This window comes from Protopterus annectens, chromosome 16.part0 (genome assembly GCF_019279795.1).
Source record: "Protopterus annectens isolate FY-2018-M chromosome 16.part0, PAN1.0, whole genome shotgun sequence".
Classification (NCBI taxonomy): domain Eukaryota; kingdom Metazoa; phylum Chordata; order Ceratodontiformes; family Protopteridae; genus Protopterus; species Protopterus annectens.
Window position 1 is genome coordinate 560738971 of NC_056750.1, and position 25575 is coordinate 560764545.

At 40.8% G+C, this 25575-nt stretch overlaps 1 protein-coding gene across 2 annotated transcripts in view; it reads left to right on the top strand.

Annotated features, from left to right (window-relative positions):
* Window positions 1–25575, top strand: part of HMCN2 (hemicentin 2) — a 2554053-nt gene that overhangs the window by 2158775 nt on the left and 369703 nt on the right. For both annotated transcript variants that reach the window (XM_044058392.1, XM_044058391.1), the window contains 2 exons: window positions 4259–4408; window positions 17661–17798. In XM_044058392.1, coding sequence (XP_043914327.1) covers window positions 4259–4408; window positions 17661–17798 — 288 coding nt within the window. The remainder of the gene's footprint in view (window positions 1–4258; window positions 4409–17660; window positions 17799–25575) is intronic.

The window sequence follows — 25575 nt, forward strand, 5'->3', positions numbered from 1 at the left end:
AGTGTATGTTCCTTTCATATGTAGAAATCAGTGGATCTTATGATTTCTCTTCCTTTAGTCTAGTGTTATGTGTGTATGTTCCTATAGTAACATGAACCATGGCAGTGGTGTAATCCAAGCACCGATGTGGATCTTATGATTTCTCTTCCTTTAGTCTAGTGTTATGAGTGTATTTTCCTTTCATAGGTAGGAATCAGTGGATCTTATGATTTATCTTCCTTTAGTCTATTGTTATGAGTGTATGTTCCTATAGTAACATGAACCATGGCAGTGGTGTAATCCAAGCATGGAAGTGGATCTTATGATTTCTCTTCCTTTAGTCTAGTGTTATGCGTGTATGTTCCTTTCATAGGTTGGAATCAGTGGGTCTTATGATTTCTCTTACTTTAGTCTAGTGTTATGAGCGTATGTTCCTTTCATTGGTAGGAATCAGTGGATCTTATGATTTCTCTTCCTTTAGTCTAGTTTTATGAGGGTATGTTCCTTTCATAGGTAGGAATCAGTGGATATTATGATTTCTCTTACTTTAGTCTAGTGTTATGAGTGTATGTTCCTTTCATTGGTAGGAATCAGTGGATCTTATGATTTCTCTTCCTTTAGTCTAGTTTTATGAGGGTATGTTCCTTTCATTGGTAGGAATCAGTGGATCTTATGAATACTCTTCCTTTAGTCTAGTGTTATGAGTGTTTGTTCCTTTCATAGGTAGGAATCAGTGGATCTTATGATTTATCTTCCTTTAGTCTGGTGTTATGAGTGTATGTTCCTTTCATAGTAATGAGTGGATCTTATGATTTTTCTTCCTTTAGTCTAGTGTTATGAGTTTATGTTCCTTTCATAGGTAGGGATCAGTGGATCTCATGATTTCTCTTCCTTTAGTCTAGTGTTATGAGTGTATGTTCCTTTCATAGGTAGTAATCAGTGGATCTTATGATTTCTCTTCCTTTAGTCTAGTGTTATGAGTGTATGTTCCTTTCTTAGGTAGAAATCAGTGTATCTTATGATTTTTCTACCTTTAGTCTAGTGTTGTGAGTGTATGTTCCTTTCATAGGTAGGAATCGGAAGAAGAGTAAAAGCATATACTGTGATGACAGTGCACCCAGATAATTATTTCATTTTTATTAATATATTTGGAAATCACTAGGAGAAGCATATCCTCTCTCTTTACAGGCTGTGTCACAGAAGGTGAGTTATAAGCAGCACCTGTGTAAAATGAGTTTTAAGTTGCTGTTCATATGGGAGAACCTAGATGGATTTCATTAATATGGGTCATGCCCCAGTAATCCTGCTTCTGTATTACTGATTTGACAAAGAGCAATCCAGATTTAAATAATTCATAGCATAGGCTGTTCCATTAACCCCAAGTTAGTGTGACATCTGTTGAGAAATAGATTATTATTAAAGTCAGATTTACTAAATATTCAGGGAGTGGGTGAGGTTAAAGTGGCAATGCTACCAAGAAGAGAATAACCATAGTCAAGAAGCAAGCAGACTGAAAGAACAGACTGAAGTCATGTATGTCAGGAGCAGCCTTATATATATATATATATATATATATATATATATATATATATATATATATATATATATATATATGCATGCATGCAGAGAGAGAAGGTGACAGATTTGGACTTCTCCTTTTTGGCCTCTACTTCTCAGAGGTAAAGGTTAATGTCAAGGGCCTTTGGCTGACCATGTTCGCAGCTGACTGCAAATTGGGAGCCATCATAGATTTCCCCCCATCAGTCAAACATTTTTCAAGCGGAGCTAAAGCAGAACAGTGTCTGGACTCAAAGTCACAGATTAAAGCTCAGAAATGCATTATTATACTGTGTCTTAGGAAAGCTGCCACCCAGGCTAATTACCTTGTCAGTAAAACACCCCTAAGAGCTGACCCGATAGTTGGGGATCTGGGAACATATGTTGACAGTAATCTGGCCTTTGACCAACATGTGACCAAGGTAGTAAGAAAATCATTCTATTTTGCCCACTTATAAGTAAGGGCATGGCATCCAAGTCCAAGGAAGTCATAGTACCACTTTATCCGGCCCTTAGCAGACCCATCATTGAGTATAATGCCCCCTTCAGCATGCATCTGACAAGACATATGCAACAGCTAGAACACCCACAAAAGATCCTTACCAGGAGTATCCAGGGTATAAACACATTGACCTATGCAAATTGCCTTAAAGCCCAGTCTCTGTACTTGGTCTCCTGTAGTTACTGAGATGTGATCTATGCCTGGCATATGAGGCATCCTCGGATCCAACCCTGATGGACTTTTTCCACATCCATAAAATGAACAGCATCAGAACCACCAGATCCAGTGATTTAAATGTTACTTATAAATAAGACATGTTGGTGAGACAGTTATGTGTTTCAGAAGATCTCCATTTGAAACAGAATCCATCCCTAACCCTATTTAAATGTAACCTTTACCAATGGATGGGAAACTGGAAATTCACCCCTGGTCTGGTCTCCATGTCTCTAATAGACAGAGGCCAACAATAATGTTCAAACTAACATATCCCCCACCTCACATAATCTCTAGAAACTTCCTAACTAATATTCCCCCCTAATAAATACCCATGGTACATTGGGATGCAATTGGGTCGGGTTACACAACTAGGCTTATAAGGGCCCTGGTGGTCGTTAGCCTAGTATATACCTATGAACCTACTGGCATAAATGTAGACAATGTGATTCTAATTTACAGCATATGATAAATGAACACTGCTACCTAGGTGGGTGACCTTGACCACCCACATATAAATAAGCTTCACACTCTGGTTTCCCAGGAATTTGGGCACCTTACTCTTAAATTAGTGCCTTTCAGTACTATCTTACCAACAGTAACAGTAGCTTGCCTAAATTACATTACACGCACACACACACTTTTTCCAACAGGAGCTAAAATACACTTTGTGTCACCAACCCTTCCTTATTTTATGTTAACATTCTGTCAGCAACTAGGCCAGTCCTACAGGCACAGGACACAGTTATTATACACTTTTTTCTAAACAGGTTACAACCTTTACTTCATTTTATATATATATATCTAGTATGCTGATGAAGTTACATTTGTGATGAAAAACGCGGAGAAGTAGTTCAGCATTTCTTTGTGGATTTTAGTGCTTGGATTCAATAAAGTCTGTTCCTGTGGCTCGTGGCTCCTAGTGCTTCTATTCTCTGTTTGGTCAAGTTGGTTCTTTTGAGGCACTCGTTTCTTCCATATATGTGTATATAGGTACACATTCATACACAACATACATTTAATCTAAATGTGGTAGTTAAAATGCTCCTTAACATTCTTTATTTTGGAATACTATGTTCATTCGTCACAATCTATGAGATCAAGTCATATTTTATGATGCAGAGTAAACTAGAATGTTACAAAATTACAAGTCGTAAACTCCAAACAGCAGAAGCCTATAACAATTTTGTTTATTTGTATTCATTAAGTGAGCCCGTACAGAATCAACCCAAGAGCTCTGCCTAGTTAAATCGGTTGCCCAGAGTCACACCATAGCTAAAGATTTAGAAAATCAGACTCTGTGCTACAGGGAGCAGCTCATAACTTTAATCCTCCATACTAACTGCTAACTATCATAACCTTAATCCTCTGCATTAACTGCTAACTAGCATAACAGTAATGCTCTGCACTAACTGTTAAGCAGCATAACCAGAATTATCTGCCCTAACTGCTAACTAGCAGAACTGTAAGCCTCTGCTTTAACTGCTATCATAACCTTAATCCTCTGCACTAACTGCTAACTACGATAGCCGTAATCCTCCATACTAACTGCTAACTACGATAGCTGTAATCCTCTGATAACTATCATAACCTTAATCCCCTGCACTAACTGCTGTCATAACCTTAATTCCCTGCACTAACTGCTAACTAGTATAACTGTAATTCTCTGTGCTAACTAGCATATCCACAATCCTCTGCACTTACTAACTACCGTAACCTTACTCCTCTGCACTAACTGCTAATTATCATAACTTTAATTCCCTGCACTAACTGCTTGCAAGCAGACCACCTGTTAAAAGTTTACCTAAACAGATAGCAGACAAGGTTGCATCAGGCTGCAATTTAAGCCACCTAAAACTTATTTGACTTTGAAAACCAACAGACTGTACTGTTTTTTGGGAAAAAATATTAAGAGTATGTACGTTCATGCATTTTAAGTGTTTTGATACTGCATTGTATTGCTTAGCTTTGTTCTTCATTCAAATACTTTTGGTTTTGTTCTAACAGGTATCAGCATGAAGGCAAAGGGCAGCCTGATTGGTAACATCAATGAACAGGAATTTGGTATTGCATACCTCAGCGCAAACATAACCGAGGATGCAGAATCAGGGATCGCCAAGATTGAAGGGACCTTTCAAAATATTCCCCCAAGTGTTGGTATGTACTGATTAAATTATTCCCTCTTGATTTCAACTATTACTCAGTTTTAAAAGGCAGCACTTTAGTTCCAGACTACTTCATTTATTAGAAATGATCAGATTTATTGCTGCTACAGTTTGTCAGCATTGAAATCAGTGTTAAAATTTCAGAAACTTGGCTGGTAAAGGGGCAACTTAAATGTAAGGTCTGCTGTCCCAACACAACCACCCCAGTTGTAAGTATGTGACTTCAACCTGATTAATAAAAGAGACTGACTTGTACTTCTAAATGATGACCTGCATTTAGATGTTAACAACCTTTATTGTTTATGTTCTCATCAACAATGATATTATGGTCACATTATGGCTACTTACAAATTTTCTTTTTTTAAGTGATTTTCTTGTTTAAAAGGAAAGTGCCAGTTAGATTTTAGAACCTCCATTCACAAATATTACAAACAAATGAAATGTACTGTTGCTGCTGCTCTCACAGATTCACCTGCGTCCAAAGCATCTCTTACTTCTCCCACAATGCTCTCACCTAATCATTTTCCATATCTGCTAAACTCCTCCTGAGGGCCATAGCTAAGTAAATTTGTATCCTGGGCAGTCCCCAGAAAGATGCCCTCTTGCAAAGAAGTTTATACATTTGTGTTGCAGTGAGCACCCTGGAAGTCATAGCCCACTTTCTGATACTGAAGTCATCTTCATTTCAGAGTTTGAAAAGATATTCCCATTTTCATCTTTTCTTTTGCCATTAGTGTGCAGTCACACAATGACCATCGCTGCATGCGCCTTAGGATAGCATAGCGATGACCCACAGAGAAACAGTTCACCCGCTCTTCTGCCATTAGTGTGCAGTCACACAATGACCATCACTGCATGCGCTTTAGGACAGCGTAGCGATGCCCCACAGAGAAACAGTTCACCCGCTCTTCTGCCATTAGTGTGCAGTCACACAATGACCATCGCTGCATGCGCCTTAGGATAGCATAGTGATGACCCACAGAGAAAGAGTTCACCCGCTCTTCTGCCATTAGTGTGCAGTCACACAATGACCATAGTTGCATGCGCCTTAGGATAGCGTAGCGATGACCCACAGAGAAACAGTTCACCCGCTCTTCTGCCATTAGTGTGCAGTCACACAATGACCATAGCTGCATGCGCCTTAGGATAGCGTAGCAATGACCCACAGAGAAACAGTTCACCTGCTCTTCTGCCATTAGTGTGCAGTCACACAATGACCATCGCTGCATGCGGCTTAGGACAGCGCAGCGATGACCCACAGAGAAACAGTTCGCCCGCTCTTCTGCCATTAGTGTGCAGTCACACAATGACCATCGCTGCATGTGCCTTAGGATAGTGTAGTGATGACCCACAGAGAAACAGTTCACCCGCTCTTCTGCCATTAGTGTGCAGTCACACAATGACCATCGCTGCATGCGCCTTAGGACAGCGTAGCGATGACCCACAGAGAAACAGTTCACCCGATCTTCTGCCATTAGTGTGCAGTCACACAATGACCATCGCTGCATGCGCCTTAGGACAGCGTAGCGATGACCCACAGAGAAACAGTTCACCCACTCTTCTGCCATTAGTGTGCAGTCACACAATGACCATCGCTGCATGCACCTTAGGACAGCGTAGCGATGACCCACAGAGAAACAGTTCACCCGCTCTTATGCCATTAGTGTGCAGTCACACAATGACCATCGCTGCATGTGCCTTAGGATAGCATAGCGATGACCCACAGAGAAACAGTTCACCTGCTCTTCTGCCATTAGTGTGCAGTCACACAATGACCATTGCTGCATGCGCCTTAGGACAGCGTAGCGATGACCCACAGAGAAACAGTTCACCCACTCTTCTGCCATTAGTGTGCAGTCACACAATGACCATCGCTGCATGCGCCTTAGGACAGCGTAGTGATGACCCACAGAGAAACAGTTCACCCGCTCTTCTGCCATTAGTGTGCAGTCACACAATGACCATCGCTGCATGCGCCTTAGGACAGCGTAGCGATGACCCACAGAGAAACAGTTCACCCGCTCTTCTGCCATTAGTGTGCAGTCATACAATGACCATCGCTGCATGCGCCTTAGGACAGCATAGTGATGACCCACAGAGAAACAGTTCACCCGCTCTTCTGCCGTTAGTGTGCAGTCACACAATGACCATCGCTGCATGCACCTTAGGACAGCGTTGCAATGACCCACAGAGAAACAGTTCACCCACTGTTCTGCCATTAGTGTGCAGTCACACAATGACCATAGCTGCATGCGCCTTAGGATAGCGTAGCGATGACCCACAGAGAAACAGTTCACCCGCTCTTTTGCCATTAGTGTGCAGTCACACAATGACCATCGCTGCATGCGCCTTAGGATAGCGTAGCGATGACCCACAGAGAAACACTTCACCCGCTCTTCTGCAATTAGTGTGCAGTCACACAATGACCATCGCTGCATGCGCCTTAGGATAGCGTAGCAATGACTTATAGAGAAACAGTCCACCCGCTCTTTTGCCATTAGTGTGCAGTCACACAATGACCATCGCTGCAAGCACCTTAGGATAGAGTAGCGATGACCCACAGAGAAACAGTTCACCTGCATTCATTGTTTCTCTTATACAAGATGCTGTTCCGTAATTTCTTTCCAGCTCAAGGCTGCACTTCCTCTCCTTTACACACTCCTAGGACATTCATATTATCATTAACTTCAGAGCATATGCCATCTACTCACCTTTTCAGGTTCAGTAGAAGGAATTTATAACCATCCACATTTTGATATTAGAGGTTGCCAAAGTTTTCACTACAGTTAGACGTCTGTTTATATTACATATTTGTACCACCTCAAATGGAAATATTTTGTCACTATCAACTGAATGGCCATCAATCACAATCAGAACCAACCTGTTTTATCCTTGCACATGTCTCTTATTATCTTTCAGGAATACAAACAGCTCACTTGTACGGCTTGATATAAATTTATTATCCTTCAGGAATACTGACAGCTTGCTGCACGGTTTGATGGAAATTTATTTATTATCCTTTAGGAATACTGGCAACTCGCTGTGCAGTCTGATGTAAATTTATTTATTATCCTTTAGGAATACCAACAGCTCGCTGTACTATTGGATGTAAGTTTATTTATTATCTGTCAGGAATACTGACAGCTCACTACGTGGTTTGATGTATATTTATCTTACATATTATTTTTCTATATACCAGGATCTGATGAAGGCATAAGACAAAAGCACTCATCCTGGCCATACTGAAGTGAACTTTTATTTCTGCTGCTATTGGTATTAACACGTTATATTAAAGTTTTAATTCTTATCAGTATCCCTGTCCATGTACAACTGCTGTTTGCTTAACAAATACTGAGAAAAGGGGTTGAGGATGGATGGATGAATCCTTGCATTTGTAATGTAGTTCTGATCATGCTGATTCATAAATTTCTATCTGAATACATGTGACCTGTCTAAAGCTATACCAAGCATCCACATCTACAACTGTGACATAAAACTACTTTCATACAAGTTCTGCATAAACTGGTGTATTGCACCATATTATGGTGTACATATGTGTGTATTAATTGTACTTAAGCTATATTTTGCCTATGATCTTTCTAGCACGATGCTCAGATTATGACCAAAAAATATACACAAGAAATCAATACACTAGCATGGTTAACAATACGTTAACAATGAGGCAAACAGACAATTACTATCTTGATATTTTCATCTAAATTCATCACTTTGCAAACTGTTACATTCACTGACTTCTGTATCTATAGAAGTATTACGAAGTAATATATGAAATTTACCTACAAAAGGAATTTGTATAGAACTAAGTCCTGGACGACCATAGTAGTACTTTGCTGATACCAATGACTGCCGCTGATACCAATGACTGCCAACTATCAGTCATTTATCAGCTAATACAATTCACTGATTTAGTAGCTCTCTGTAGGGAAGAAGCCTCAGATTGTCCCATGGAAGAATGTCACTCCTGCTCCTAAACTCTGCCATTTCCTTCTCCTGCTCCGTGGATCTTTGTCTTTGTCCCATTACTTTTTAAAGAGTTCACAAATGACATGTTTTGTTGTCGGTTTCACTCAGTACTTGGATAGCTGTAGTTTCCTTCATTCAACCCTTCTCCAGTTACTTGTGTACAAGAACGGCTGCAAGATAGCATCAACTTACTTCACATCTGGCTAAAATATGTCAAGCTTTTATTTAAATGCAACAGATAAACAGATTAAACTTGTGATGTTTTTACACAGTGCATTAGATGGATATCAGTTTAACCACTGCTGAGCACTTCTTCCGATAATTCATCCAATGAGTTTGTCAAATTCTGTAAAGTTTCATGTCTAACTACTAGCAGTGAGATAATGTTTGCTCTTCATACTAAATTGGCGGTCACTAAATGAAATCAAAAGCTAGGAATGGTATATAGAGGTAGGGCATTTATAACTAACAAAACTTACCTCTTTGCCTATGCCTTTGTGTTACCTAGGTTTTTACATGGCTTTCTGCTGCTTATTAATCTATCTTCCTTCACTTGTAATAAAATTGAGCAAATTTGTAACAATTTTTTTTTCATGCTGCCCTACCTTCATTTTTCCAACATTTTCTTTCATTAAAATCAATATTTTGGTTTGTTTTCATTTGATACCTAAAACAAATCCATCTCAAAATGTTACTTAGGCTGCTATTTTCCATCAAATGCCCATCTGCATAGAACACCTTGTTATGGCATACTTAAGTCAGGAGTCTACGTTCAGATAGTGCTTAACACATTAAAAATCAGTCATCCACAGAGGGACATGCTGAGTTTTTTAATTACTTTTTTTTTATCTCCACTGCCTGCCCAGTCATCAGCTGTCTAGTAATATTTAGGCCAGATTGTTCCCTCATTTGGGCGAGAAACGATCGTGAAAATCCATCATCCTGGCAGCCATCAGGGCTTTTCTGGCATGGCCCAAGTCTTCACCTTCTTTGGGATGATATGTGCACTCACTTGTGCAATGACCTGCTATGCCTTCCCCATTCACAATAGTGTACATGTTCCCTCATATGCCCCATAGAAGGCTACTGAGTGTCACAGCTTGACAAAGCCAAGCACAAGTCACTGGTGCTGCTCCCTGTACACATCCTCTGCCATCCATACTTTGTCTAATTCTGAGGTTATCACTGCTACTGAAGCAATGGCATATGGGGATCCTTATTGTGAGTACTGACCCTTTGACTCAAAGATTTGCTATTGCGTTCTTCTGTATTGATAACACTGGAGTTGCACAGTTCAGGTATGAAAAAATTGTGCTTCCATTATATATATATGAATACAACCACAGAACAAACACACACACACACGTATGCGTGCACCCACACTTTAAAACATTAACCCATTTAGCTCTGCTTTTTTGACCTTTGTATACAATAACTACAAGCACATTTGTAAACAAAGATGCACTAGTTTGAACATGGAATATTCCAATATGATTATTCCATTGCCTGATTAGTAGAAGTTATCACATATTTAAGCAGTGTACTTGACAAACTCCAGTGCTTGTTGCAAAGCATGAAAGGCCTAAGCCATATATATGTATTTCTGTAAAACATGAAGTGGTTAACATTTTCATTATAATTCTTGTTTACCTTTGCACATTCATTTTAACTGATGAGTATTTCCAGTAGGATCTGCTATCTATCAAGTTAATTATTCTGCAGTATTTTTTAAATTAATTTTACCATGAATAATCTGGCCTTTCTACCTTTGTCATTAATTTAATCTGCCATCCAAATACTATGCAAGTTAATCACCAGTTCATTTAAGTCCACCAACTCCTTGAGTAATGTAACTCTCTGTATTTTATTTTATTTATTTATTTATTTTTGTTTTAATCTTGCACAGAACTGACTAGTGCAAGTTCCTGAGCCTGCCAAGAGCAACTCTGCAGATGTACAGCTTACTGTATATGAGTAACCCATTTATTTTATTGAAAACCGTAAAGTATTTAGACAAGAGTTCATAAAACAAACATCTAATTTAATGCTGGTTCCAAGTTTGCACTGGAATAGTTAATATAAAATGTGTTTTGTTGTATCAGAATGCTAAGGTAGCTGAACAGTAAACTGAATTTGAAGTGGTCCCAAATTCTGTACATGCAGTTTAACAATTTAAGCATTGGTGTGCCACAGAGAAAATAAAATAATGTGTTCTAATTTATGGCCCCCAGACATTTAATTACAGTGTAGTTTCCCCTTCATTTACTTCAATGACTGTCTTTACTCATGAGATCTATAATTCTTGTTCTGGTGAACTATAAATAATAAAAATGAAAACCAGTCAAGGCACTGCTTTGGCATATCCTTTATTTTCCACAAGAATTTAGATGTTGAAAAAAGACAGATCCATTTGAATTCTGGGCATCTTCGGAGACATTTCTTCTTAACTATATGGATCACCACAGTAGTGCTTACCAAGTGAGAAATCAAGACTGCACTTGGGACAGCTTGGGTACCAGGCACAACTGCCAGACAAAAAAAAGATATGTTTAACTACTGATCAAAGAATATATAATCTGATCACTATTCGGAAGATATGAGTGAATCTAAATTTAGTGTTAGAAATCTTACATGGTAAGTAATGGTGTTTTCATGCATCATTCATTTTACTCATTTTCACTGCATGTGTTATCTTTTCCGACTCACAGGAGGGCTGGAGACTGTCCTAGCATGGAACGAGCATGAACTAGGCAAGTAATGTATGAGATACTAGTCCAGTATAGGACACACACCCACCCACACTGAGTCATAACCATACTCACACACATGCAGAGTCATACACCACACTCATACACATGCAGTCATACACCACACACACACACGCGCGTGCACACACAGTCATACACCACACTCACACACACGCAGTCATACACCACACACACACACACACACACACACACACACACACACGCAGAGTCATACACCATGCTCACACACACGCATACACCACACACGCGCACACACACACACACACACACACACACACACATCATACACCACACACACCCACATGCACAAACACACACACACACACACACACACACACACACACACACGCAGGGTCATACACCGCACTCACACACACACACACACACACACACACACACACAGAGTCATACACCACACTCACACACACACACACACACAGACACACACACACACACACACACACACACACAGTCATACACCACACTCACACACGCAGTCATACACTACACACATACACACACACACACAGAGTCATACACCACACCCACACACACGCAGAGTCATACACCACACTCACACACACGCAGTCATACACCACACTCACACAGAGTCATACACCACACTCACACACATGCAGTCATACACCACACACACACACACACACACACACACACACACACACACACACACACATACGCAGTCATGCACCACACTCACACACACGCAGTCATACACCACACACACACACACACACACGCAGAGTCATACACACACACACGCAGAGTCATACACCACACTCACACACACACAGTTATATACCACACACACACACACACACACACACACACACACACACACACAGATTCATACACCACACCCACACACACGCAGAGTCATACACCACACTCACACACACGCAGTCATACACCACACTCACACAGAGTCATACACCACACTCACACACACACATGCAGTCATACACCACACACACACACACACACACACACACACACACACACACACACACACACACATACACCTACGCAGTCATACACCACACTCACACACACGCAGTCATACACCACACACACACACACACACACGCAGAGTCATACACCACACTCACACACACACAGTCATACACCAGACACACACACACATACACACACACACACACACACACACACACACACACACACACAGTCATACACCACACTCACACACACACGCAGTCATACACTACATACACACATACACCGAGTCATATACCGCATGCACACATATAGACAATTTATAACACAATCAGTTCAATGCATATCTTGGGAATGTGGAGGCTGGGGGAGACTGAAGCACCCAAGAAAAAAAAATGCACAGGAAATGGAAAGGACATTTCTAGTTGGGAAACAAACTGGAGAATCAAGAGCTGTGCTTCAGGTGACCTTTACTATTTAAAACAGTTTTGTTGGTATGCTAAAGTAGGCTAGCCAGCAGCATATCTAGGGTGGAGTGAGAGGGGCAACTGCTGTGTTGGAGGGGGTGTGATCACCTGATCCAGATCTTTATTTTATTCAATGCAGTACTGGCATTTAAAAACTGGTATTGCATTTGTGGTCAAACATGATAGCTGTAACAGTCCTTGTATGGTCTGAACTGTAGCAACTACTTGCTTCATTGTAGCAAGCAGTTTGCTACAGTTTAAAAGAATTTATTTGTTTGCTTGCTTGTTTCTTAACTAACTAAATAACTAAAACCTGAGAGCCATAGCACTGTGCAAGCAAGATACAAACTGTAGCAACTGTTGCTACATTTGTAGCAAGCAGTTTTTTACAGTTTAAAAGAAGAAAAAAAAATGTTCTTTCCATAATAAATGTGGAAGGAGGGTTGGGGCAGAGCATAGAAATGGTACTCTGGATGGCTGGGAAAGGAGGGAGAGGGTAGTGTGCTAGTAGAAGGATTGGCCTTTTTTTCCCTATTCAATGGAACCTGAACAACAGGAGCAGGAGAGGGATTTATGGTGAAAAAAATTATGGACTAAACCATTTTGTGGATTCTGTGCTCCCTGCCTTAATCCAGAAATTATGAAATAGCCTTTCATTCACTGATATTTGTGCACGCGCTAGCACACACACACACACACACACACACACACACACACACACACACACACACACACAAGGTTAGTGTAAAATTGCAACAGCTTAGGAAAAGTAATGACAGTTTTAAGCAGTGTATCATATACCCATTACCATCCCATGGAATTAATATAAGTTTACAGATGGAAATGTATACAGACATTTCCTGGAGATACTTTGGTAATTTACTGCATGTAAACCTCTTAAATCCTAAACTGTCACAAAATTTATTGGTAAGAAAAATGGCCATCTTGTGTAGATTCTGGATGAAATACAAAAGCATTTCTCCCAGCTAGAGACACTGACCATCCTGATTCATGAAGCCCCAGGGAAGTAAATACTGTGGGAAGAAATAGCCAGGGAATTGTTATGGCTAAGCTTGTATAGGCACTAGGGCCAATAGCCTAGTACCAACCTATGAACCTCTGCAAGATGCAGACTTAATTCTGGTTTTAGTACAAATATCTGCCCATCCAGAAGAACTACTCCAGACATTGTAAGTTCCAGTGCCAAAAGCTAGATACTTATCCTACCAACACCTGTACCAGTTACTACTCCCCCAAGTTTGACTACAAAATGTTCGCTGAGGAGCACATAGCTGGATATCGCAGAATCAGTTGGCAAGCAACATAACCACTAATATCAGGAATTGTACTCAGCCTCAGAACTGGATAAGGATCACCTGGCATATCCCACACTTACGTCTTCACCCTTATGTTGTGGTATAGGTCATGAAGAAGCCATCTCACTGGGCTTTTCTGCCAATAATGTCTCAGTATGGAAAACATCATACTTGATAAAGGAGAATTTCATGTGAGGGCAGTTGAAGGGAGTCTGAGAGTCACGCAAAAGGTACCTAGATCGCCTGGATATTGAATAACTTAGAGCAGTGATAGTGAACCTTTTGGTCTTAGCATGTCAAAAATTCAGAAAATGCCTATCTTGACTCTGCTGGAATGTCACCCCTCCCCCCAAACAAAAGAGAAACAATTCTTTACATATTCATTTATTTAAAAAAAATGCAAACTAATCATGCGTGTTGCTGTGTATTATAAAAATAAAAGTGACTTATAATAGAGAAAACAATATGCTCACTGATAATTGGGATTAAAATAGTGCACCAAAATTACCCTACTTTTAGTAGCAATTTTGAAGTGAACTGAAAAAATATGTAACACATTCCATTTGATTTGATTAACATCAATTACTGACTTTTTTGTTGCTGAGTTTTAACAGGTAAGTGCAGGGTCACATATTTTTTGTATTTTTGTTCATTCAGTTTCCTTGGTAACTCGGGTGTTGGTGAATGTTAGTGTGTCACCCAATATGTCGTGGAGTGTCCCCTTTGACACACATCATAGGTTCAACATCAGTGGCTTAGACTGAAAACTGGTGTTCTGCTGTTTCAGGTGTTTGAGGATACCTTTGGGAATGCACATCACTAGAATCAAATTTCCTGCCCCTTAGAAGCCTGACAGGTTTTGTAGGATGTATGATACTTGGAACTATTTTTTACAAAAAAAAAAATTTCTGATCCAGCAGTAGTTAGTTTCTCTGGTTGTTGTTAGAAGGACTAAATTTGTTTCAGGACTCAGCATCTACTGTAATGCTAAGGAACGAAAGTTGTTGAACCATCTGGAAAAGAAATCTTATGAACGTTTACAGTGCAGGACAACACACATTCAGGCTAGTGCATAATGCCCTTTCAGACTGTCAGCCCTTATAACAAGCCACCCCAACACTGGGCATTCAAGCAGTAAGCTACCAGACACGTGATTAAATACAGGAAGAGATAGTATAGCAAATACACAGTATGACACATGGCATCCTGAATAAGACCCTAATGGACAGAATACGTAGATTAAATCAGACAGCTTATAAGCTGGGGAAGCATGTCCTTAAATATTGTTATGATGCAAGTGATGCTACCATCAAAGTTGCTGCAAAAGAACTGGTCATTTGTGGGTCCATTTGACTTAGGATGCAGCCTCTTCCAGCTGGAAAGGGGCAGCAATTAAATGCCACTAAAGGTAAGGATTTATAGTTTGCTTCATACTCCCCAGAAGGGTTTTAAGAAAACGAAGAAGAAAGGAAAAAGAAGGAACCCCGTTACATAACTCGTTTCCTTCAGTGTTGTAGAAACTGTGGTACAAAGCAACAGCCCTTCTACCGAAAGTAATCAAAGGCAGTGGGATTCAAACAGAAGGAGAGCATCAAAGGCAGTGGGATTCAAACAGAAGGAGAGCTTTGAAAAAGAACCGGCCAGGAGAGGTGGTAGATGCAGGAGACAGCAGCAAACTATGTAGAGGTAAATGTAAATGGATAATCACCAACTCTTCTCCCAAAGCAAATCTCACTCAGTGGCTGTAGCATAACAATCTGAATTTGTATGACATTAGGACCTCTTTGTGCATGTTTTCTTGAATATGCAAATAATCATTGCATTCTCTGCTTTATACATCCTGTGCAGAAACGCACTGCTAATACATCAGTCAAATCCAATTAAAGTTTAACCCTAGTGGTTCTAGTATACCAGACCATGTATGTGCAGATAAAAGAATATGCTGTTTGTCAGGCATGACAACATTACATCTATAAAATCATTAATACGTCAGAACATTAACCATGTTGGCATTCTTTATTTTAAAATTTTTTTAAGCAAAAAGTAAGTCAAAAAGAAAAAAAAAATGAGTACAGAAAATGAAGGGAAGATGGGACTCATTAATGTGAAAAAAATGAAGGATAAGGAAGGGGAAGGAGTTAAAGGGGGTAGAAAGGAAATAAGTTGGAGTGAGAGAGTATGGGAAATGACTGGGTGAGAAAAAAGAGGAAGGAAAAGAAAAACTATTGTAAAGTCAGTGTAATAAAGCTTTTAAAGGAAACGTCAGAAATTACTCCTTGTCAAATAGTGCAATATTTTATAATAAATTTAGCCTCAATTTTTTTCAAATATTTTTTATTATTTTGCCACATGCATCTTATGGGCAACTTGAGTACAAACATTATACTACATTTCATGTATTTTTGAACAATTTTGTAAATTTTATTTATCCTTTGTTGACAGTTTTATTTCAGCTAGTAGCCTATTTTCAGGGGAGACCCAAGGTGGTACTTATTCTAATAGGCAAAATTTAACAAGGGCTTCCGGGAGTTACTTTACTATTTTCAAGTGGTGCTGTGGGATATTTTACATTCACATTAGCTACCACTAACTTAGGTAGATGGAGCCTCAGGTTCACATCTCATCTAAAGGACAACACACTTTACACTGGACAGTGATAGCCATGATTTTGTCAGTAATTCTAATGACATCCCTCACTATGTTCGGGAGATGGTCCCTCACCACAAATACCATTCCATTTCTAGTCTGTCCTCCCCATGAGTATTAAATTCTAGTACCAGTGCTAATTGACTTTGTTGCGCTGCTCTTCTTTATCGTCTCCTGAGTGCACAGGATGTCCAGTCTCTTCCTTACTGTCATGTCATCCACTTCCAAGCTGTATCCTGTCAGTGAACATATATTCAGTGAATAAATCCTAAGTTCACTTGTAGGAGATTGGTTGATTTTATGTTCAGGTTTCACTCAGTGGAGCTATCCGAGGTACCCCAAAATGGGCATCTGGACACCAGCCAGCCAGTAGCTTCTTGACCCAGAGCTGCTGGTCTTTATGGTGGGTACACAATGGCTAATAGAAACAAATAGACCACTGCCATCATTAGCATGGGTCCTTGTATTGATCAGAGTAGGTATGTTCCTCAACACACTTATCACTGGCAAACACCCATGCCCAATTTTAGCAACATTAGTCAAAGTGACCAAATCATCGAGTGCCAATTTTACATGTGAGTGGCTAATCCTGAAATGGTTCACAGTCTGTGGTCCTTTTTTTCCTAACAGTGCACCACAATTATCTGTGGTCCTTGTTTCCTCACCGTGCACCACAGCTGATGCCTAAAGCAGTTGGTCTGCATAACTCTTCCATCATAGGCGCTGGAATAGGGAGAATACCCAGCTCGAGCACACACACACACACACACACACACACACACACGTATAAATGCATGTGTGTGTTTTTATGTGTATGTATGTATACATATCTATACACACACATACACACACACACACGTATAAATGCATGTGTGTGTTTTTATGTGTATGTATGTATGTATGTATACATATCTATACACACACACACAATATAGTTAAAAAATTAATACTGCTCAATTAATTAACGAATGTCTTGTTTTACTATCAATCTCTCTGTCCCTGTGTCTTTCTCTTTTCTTTATGTTATACTGCTGCAATTGATTACATTTGTAAGTGAAAATATAACATCAATAAATGCTTGTTTTTCTTAGGTCCGTTACTGAGAGTTTTGGTGGCTGTCTTTACTCCACTTTACTGGTCAATGGCCTACCAGAACAGCAACACTTTAAATGGATTCTCCATGACAAGAGGTATTTTCCGTCAGGAGTCGCAGATTGAATTCAGCACAGGTGAATAATAATTTTCTACTATTAAGTTGTAAGTGAAGTCTCATATGGGTACAAATCAGAAAAAATAGATAAATAGATGACTAATCTACTGAAAACAAATGCTCAAACATTGGTACTTGCGTATTATCATGAGATTTGCAACGTGCTATAGTTTCTCGTGTTTTACTTAAATATCATCTTGTATGTGTAATCGTGTTGGCTAAACTGTTAAAAAGTCTTCTGATATATATGTGATGGGTTAGGAAGACGGTTAAAGCTTAAAATTTAGGATTTCTGGTTAGCGTGCTTTACAGACGTCAAGCACTGAATTCAACTGTCACAGTGGCTGCGCGAATACATATGTTGGCCTGAAATGACTGAGGGAATTAGCGTCAGATGTTACATACACGCACAGTTCAAACGGATCAGCTGCTGTTGTATTGTGGAAAGGATTACTTTGTCTGACATTTCTTTTTTCCTACTTGTTGCTGTTCTGTCGAAAGGATTATTTCTGAGCTGTAACCTGTACGGAGTGGGAAGAGGGCAAGAGGGAGACATGAAAATGTATTCTAGGAGTTGCTGTTTTTCCGTCACAATGATTATTTTTGAGCTGTACCCTGTACTGTGTGGATTTAACGGTTAAAAGAAAAACCGGGAGACATGCAAATAATTTTAGGTAAACTGTTTATTTACTATAGTTGTACAAACAGTGTTTTTAAGGAAACTTTAGAATTGAAGCTAGTGAAGAAAAATAAGCTTTTGCAAAACCTAATGAAGATACTTGAAAGGAATTGATAACAATAACATGCTTATTATAGGCATAAGATACCTGCAATTAAACATTATTTTTTCATTTATTTAACTCATAAACCTGCCTAAACATACACAATCTTAAAGAAAACATGATTTCTGTGCTTTTCAAAACTTTTTGGTACTAGTTTACACAACGGGAAGCAACTAGCATTTATGCGAAAATGTGGTTGCGATAATACGTAAGTACCCAAACATTAATTTTGAACCAACTGATATATAGACTACATAACTTGGAGGAAAGCAACAAGATAATTTCTTCTACAACACTATGAAGGTTTGAGAGGTGCAGTATATGTTTCACATACAATACAGTGTGATTCTTGCATTCCTACGTGATCTATTCAGCAGAAGTTATCAAACCTCATAGCTCCCACACTGCCACTAGGTGGCATAAAGAATAGCAGCCAATAAAAGCAATACAACACTGGCATCCATTGAAGATGTATGTCATACAGTACAGTATTTGGTATGCACTTGTCATATTTCTTATGAATCATGGTTAGTATCTTTTAAGTTCATAAAGAAAAAATTAGGCCTGCCAAATTATCATCTATTTAGAGACATCAAAGCTTGTAACTTCATTTGTATTTGCATCTCTTAGCATCCAATCTAAATGTAAACTTTGCTTGAGTCATTAATTCTTGGACATAAGGAAACAGATCACCCTTAATACCTACTCTAAATGTAAATTTCATTCAAGCTGTTAATTACTGGATATAAGAAAGCTGGACTATAAAGCAGATCTCTCAGAATATAGTAGGCATTCCACCTCAAAGCCAGCTCAGTGGTGTTGAATGATAAAGCCTTAACTATGACCCAGATTACTTGGGGTTATCATCATGGGAAAGTAGAACTGAGTGGCCAGTACTGGCTTGGCCATCCTGAGGGAGGGCTTAATCTGGTCAGCTTCAGTGCCAACAGATGCAGGAGGTCTTACGTACTGAGTATAGTGCATTAGCTGTGAATGTTGGATTGGCTCTGCCAAACTGTGTTGATGCAGTACCTTTAACAATGCATGTGAGGAAGCACAGACATCAGCTGGAAGGTTTACAGACTCTTCCTCCTGTGGGCATTCAGGCCTCCCTTGAGGGGATGGGTTTAGCAGCATACAGAAAGAAAAATTGCATCAAGCAACAGGTGGCAGCTGCTCAACCCCCAACAGTCATTCCCACTGATTGGGGAAATATGTGGGTTAGTGAAAAAGTATTCTTCTCTAGAAAGAGAAACTGCACCCACATGGGGTGATGTGGGGTATTTACACAAGGTGAGAAAGGGAAGTGAATGGGTCTGTAGGGAACAAGGGGAGGCTGCTTTGTCTAGCTTCATGCTGCATGTTCTTAAAGTGTTCAGTTGCATTTATTACTGCTTGTTAGTAGCCTGATTACATTGCAGTTGTTATTCTAATCATCTTAGTTCTGACTTAAGCACCCGGGCTCTAAACTAGTTATCGTACTTTAGGTATGTTTGTGGTCTACACTCTTGTGGCAGGAGATGCAGCTTACACCCTTTTGAATTGGGAATTGCTGGTTAAAGGCTTATTGTGTCTGTTATTTTAAAAGTGTCTTTCTTCTGGCTTAAGCACTTGGTCTCCAAGTTATTTTACATTAAGAAGGTTTTTAATCTACTTTTTTGTGGGAGGAGAAGGTAGCCTCCACCCTTCTGAGTTGAGAATTGTTGGTAAAGGCTTATTGTTTACATTTAGATTGGGTATTAAAGGTTTATTGTGCCTCTTACTTATCTTTGTTCTGGTCTACGCATTTGGGCTCAAACCAAGTTATTTGACATTAGGAAGATGTTCTTCATGTTTCACTGTTGCAGTCATTTTCATTTGAGTTATCTGCCTGCAGGTAGCCCTCAGCCAACCTGAGTATCAAAGTCTTGGGTCGTGCATCGGATGCTGTCTCTTCTTCCAAGACATCAGGTAGTCAGGGGTATAAAGCATGCAGCCAATGCCATTACATCAGTCTTTCTTGCCGTACGGTGCCCGAAGCAGAAGCAGTTCGCAAGTGCCGGTTGACCGACTCCTGAAATTTTCGTTTTCGAGTTTCAGAACCAAAGTCTTCAAAAAAGCTAAGTACCCCATTAGGGATCCTTTTTCTTGCTCTAAACCAATGTCAGTAAAAGTTAACAATTGTATTAGCTGTGGAAAGCAAATACCTCATAAAGATTTTCATTTGTACTCCATTTCTTGCCTAGGCCCAGACCACGACTCCCCTCGCTGTCGGTTTTGTGCCTTTTTCAATCCTCGAACTATTCGATGTCAGTCCATTTTTGCAGCAAACTATTTTGGTACTCAGTTTAATTATCCAGAAATGGCTTCAGTAAGCCACCCGACTACCGACATTCTGATAAAACGTAAAGATAAAGACAGAGACAGACCGCATAGGTCCAAAGCTGCCGACGATGCTTCAGTTAAGCTAGTCGCCAGTTCACCGGTACTCAGTGAGGCACTTTTGCAGCCCCTGATACCCGCTACTTCAGATTTGTAGGCCTCTACTGAGACCCATTCGGAGTCTGGTATGCTGCCAGATGCTTCTTCGACTGTGGAACCTGTGGATGTCTCTACCTTGGATGGGTCCGGAGCAGCTGTGCAGGCACTGGCTTCTGAGGGTGTATTCAGGCCTATGGACTTCCATTTCAAACTGACACCATCTTCTTCTTCAAGGCCTAAAACTTGACACACGCCTAGAAAACTGATGCCCAAACCAGACCATTTCACAGGGACCCAAAGGCATTAAGGCTACTACTGCCAAAAACCCTAGCCCCGCTGATAGAGATTCCAGGGCCCTGGACAGATGGGGTAAGAAGATATACACTTCTGCTACTTTGGCCATTAGGGCCTTAAACTGCCAGTTTCATATGTTAAGGTATCAGCAGCATATTATTGGACTACTTAAACAGAAAATGATGTTGATTCCTGACTGTGCTGAAAATAATGAATTACAGGATTTAATGCATTCTGCTGAACAAGTTAGTAAACATACTTTGCAATGTGGTTTTGACTCCTTAGAAGCATCTTGCAGGACTGCTGTCACTGGGTCTTTTCTTAGAAGGCATGCTTGGCTTAAGGAGCAAAATTTGCCAGATCATGTTAAAGCTAAATTACTGGATGCTCCCTTAAACCAGGACCGCCTGTTTGGCAACAAGCCAGAAGTAGTACTCAAAAGGATGGAGGAAAAAGCTAAATCTATGCAAACTGTTAAAGATTTCCTGCAAGTACAGCCTCCCAGATTTAGTAGACATTGGCCTTCTAAGAATTCGTCCTTTCCTGTCTCTTCCAGGCCTTCTCAGTCCAAACCCAGGAACAGCAGACCACCTAGGCTACAGTCTCAAGGTACTCACAAGCCTAAGCAGTGGGGGGCTCCCACTTCCAAAGCTGAAAGTAGTAAGACACCCCCTATGGTAAACTGTCACAATGATTTAACCTTAAACCTTCCAAGCCCTGCTCAATTGTCTGCTCCCTTAGGGGGAAAATCATCCTGCATGCAAAGAACTGGGAACTCATTACCCAAGACAAATGGGTTTTAAATATAGTTTCCCAAGGATACAGATTCCACTTCCATTCCTTGCCAACCCCAAATGGTTGGCCAGACCTACCCCCAAATCAGTGGGCAGAGGCTCAACAGCAGGTTCTCTCTCTTCTAAGTATCAGGGCTATTCAACCTGTCCCAGCAGAGGAATGGGGACAAGGTTTTTACTCAAGACTTTCCTGGTACCCAGAAAAGACAACTCCTGGCATCCTGTCCTGGACCTGTCTATTCTAAACACATTTTTGGTAATCCCAAAATTCAAAATGCTAACTCTTCATCAGCTGCTTCCCATGCTAGACAAAAATGCCTGGTGGGCAACATTGGACTTAAAGGAAGCTTACCTGCACATCCCAATAAGGGAATCTTGCAGAAAATGCCTACTCTTCAGAGCAGGCTACATGCACTATCAGTTCTCTGCACTACCCTTTGGCTTATCTACTGCGCCAGGGTATTCACAAAGTGCCTAGCTCCAGTCATTGCAATCTGCAGGCAAAGAAATATTCAAATATACCCATACCGGGACGATTGTCTAATTCAGGCAGAAAGCCAGGACATACTATTAAATCATGTGGCATTTGTAAAGAAACTGCTAACCTCACTGGGGTACATCATAAACGAAAAGAAATCTCTCCTAGTACCATGCCAACAAATTCTATTCCTGGGAGCAAGCTTGAACACGGCTTCCCAGATGGCCTACTTCATGCCAGAGAAACAAGTTTATTTAACAGTCTACTTCAAACTACTGGCCACAAAGACCCAGCTGTCTGCAAGGAAAATACTGCAAGCCCTGGGGTTCATGGCCTCTTGCATCCTACTAATTCCATATGCAAGACTGCATGTGAGGAAACTACAATGGTATCTAAAAAGTCTGTGGTGTCAACATTCTCAGGACCTGGAATCAATGATCCCTATCATTCCTTGTATAAAGACAGAGTTCCTTTGGTGGGCAGAGGCCTGCTTCCACAACAAGGGACTGCCATTCTGTCTACTCCCTGCCACCCAAACCCTAACAGACGCATCAGACTTTGCATGGGGGGCTCACTTGGCAGGGCAGTGCATTCAGGGCAAATGGAACCTGAGTCAAATGCAACTGCATATCAATCAAAAAGAAATGTTAGCTGTACAGAATTCTCTGACAGCCTTCAAGGACCATATTCTTCCAGGACAATTATTGGTAAAGACAGACAACACCACTGTTATGTGGTACATAAACAAGCAGGGGAGAACCCACTCGTACCCTCTCTGCAGACTAGTCATGGTTCTGTGGAACACAGCCTTGAGCTACCAAGTGCACCTACAAGCTCAATACCTGCCAGGCAAGCTAAATTCACTGGCAGATGACCTAAGCAAAAATATCATGGACCCACACAAGTGGAAACTGGAACCAAAGATATTCAACACTTTGAGAAACAAATGGGGGAGCCCAGAGGTATACCTGTTTGCCTCCCCTCAGAACTACCAATTGGATAAATTCTGCACAAGGACTCCCCACAGACAAGCTTGTAAAGTGGATGCCCTGTCCTTCACCTGGGAAAGCCTCTCAGTTTACGCCTTTCCCCCTCTGCCTCTCCTCTTGAAAGTTCTGCTAAAGATCAAACAGGACAAGCCAAGGACAATTATCATTGCACCAGACTGGCCACGCCAACACTGGGTACTCCCTCTTGCGCAGTATGTCACTGCTGGAACCATGGCACCTGCCTCAGACCCCTTCCCTGCTATCCCAGCAGGAGGGCCAGATTCTGCACCCTCAGCTTCAAACCCTGAATCTTGCAGCCTGGCTAATTACCTGAGTTCTCCAATACCCTCTCTCAGTAAGCAAGTGCTGGATGTCATTCTGGAAGCAAGGAGGCCTAGTACTAGAAAATCCTATGCTGAAAAGTGGAAAAGATACTGTTCCTGGAGTCAGACTCAGGGGATGGGCACAATAGTGCCCAGCTTACCGCATATTCTTCAATACTTAACGAAGATGCTCCACAAGGGCCTTTCCTTCTCATCTATTAAAATTCATGCCTCAGCCATTTCAGCACATTATGATACTGAGCCACCCCTCTTCTCTCACCTCTTGCTGAAGCAATTCCTCAAAGGGGGCCAAAAATTTAAGAGCCCCTACTCCAGCCTGGGACCTGAACTTTGTATTGGAAAAGTTCACTCTACCTGCTTTTAAGTCAGTGTCGACTATAGAGTTTAAATTCCTTTCTTGGAAATCAGCCTTCCTTCTAGCCATCACTTCAGCAAGAAGAGTGTCTGAATTACAGGCCCTCTTGGCAGTGGAGCCCATTCATCATCTTCCATGCAGACAGGGTGTCCCTCAGGACCAGTCCTTCCTTTATGCCCAAGGTGGTATCCAGTGTGGCCCTTAATCAGTCCATTCATTTGCCAACCTTCTTTTCTAATCCACAGAACAAAGGAGAACAAATACTGCACTCTTTGGATGTGCACAGACAATTTAGATTTTATTTGGACAGGACTAAGCCTATCAGGAAAACTTAACAGCTGCTAGTTGCCTTTGCTGCAGGGGCAGTGGGGAAGGCCATTTCAAAGCAAACCATTTCTAAGTGGATAGGCCATTGCATTCATTTCTGCTATAAGCACCATGGAAAACCTACTCCACAAGGGGATAAGATCACATTCCATCAGGGCTGCATCTACTTCAACAGTCTTTCTCAGAGGTGTTCCTACCAGGGACATCCTAGAAGCTGCCACCTGGAGCTCTGTACATACCTTCACCAAGCATTACCACTTACCTATTTTTTTCTAAATCCAGAGCTGGTTTTGCCACTGCAGTCTTGCAGGGCTTAATAGATGCCTTCTCCCTTCCTTAGCTTTGGGAATCTACCCAAATGCAATGACTGCAACAGTGAAACATGAAGAACATAGTACAGTTGCATACACTTACCTTAAATGTAGATGTTCGAATGTATTCACTGTTGCAGTCCTGGTTACCTTCCCTCCAGTCCCCTGACATCTATTGGCTATAGCTTTCTTCTTGTTTACTGTATTTAAGCTTTCTGGTGTATTTGCTTTTTGTTGGAGGTGTAACCTTGTATGTAATTGCTCCCCATTATGGAGGTACCTGGGGCAAGAAAAACTGATGTAATGGCATCGGCTGCATGCTTTATACCCCTGGCTAGCTGACTTCATGGAAGAAGAGACAGCATCCGATATAGGACCCAAGACTTTGATAATCAAGCCGGCTGAGGGCTACCTGCAGGCAGATAACCCAAATGTAATGACTGCAACAGTGAATACACTCGAACATCTACATTTATGGTAAGTGTACACAACTGTACTGTTTGTGGTCTACACTCTTGTGGCAGGAAAGTCTAGCCTATGCTCTTTTGAGCTGGGAATTGCTGGTGTAAGTCTTATTGTGCCATTATTTGATTGGCTACAAGGCTACCTTGTTTAAAATTTGAATCTCTCTGCCTGAAACATTTGGCAGCATTGAAGTCTAC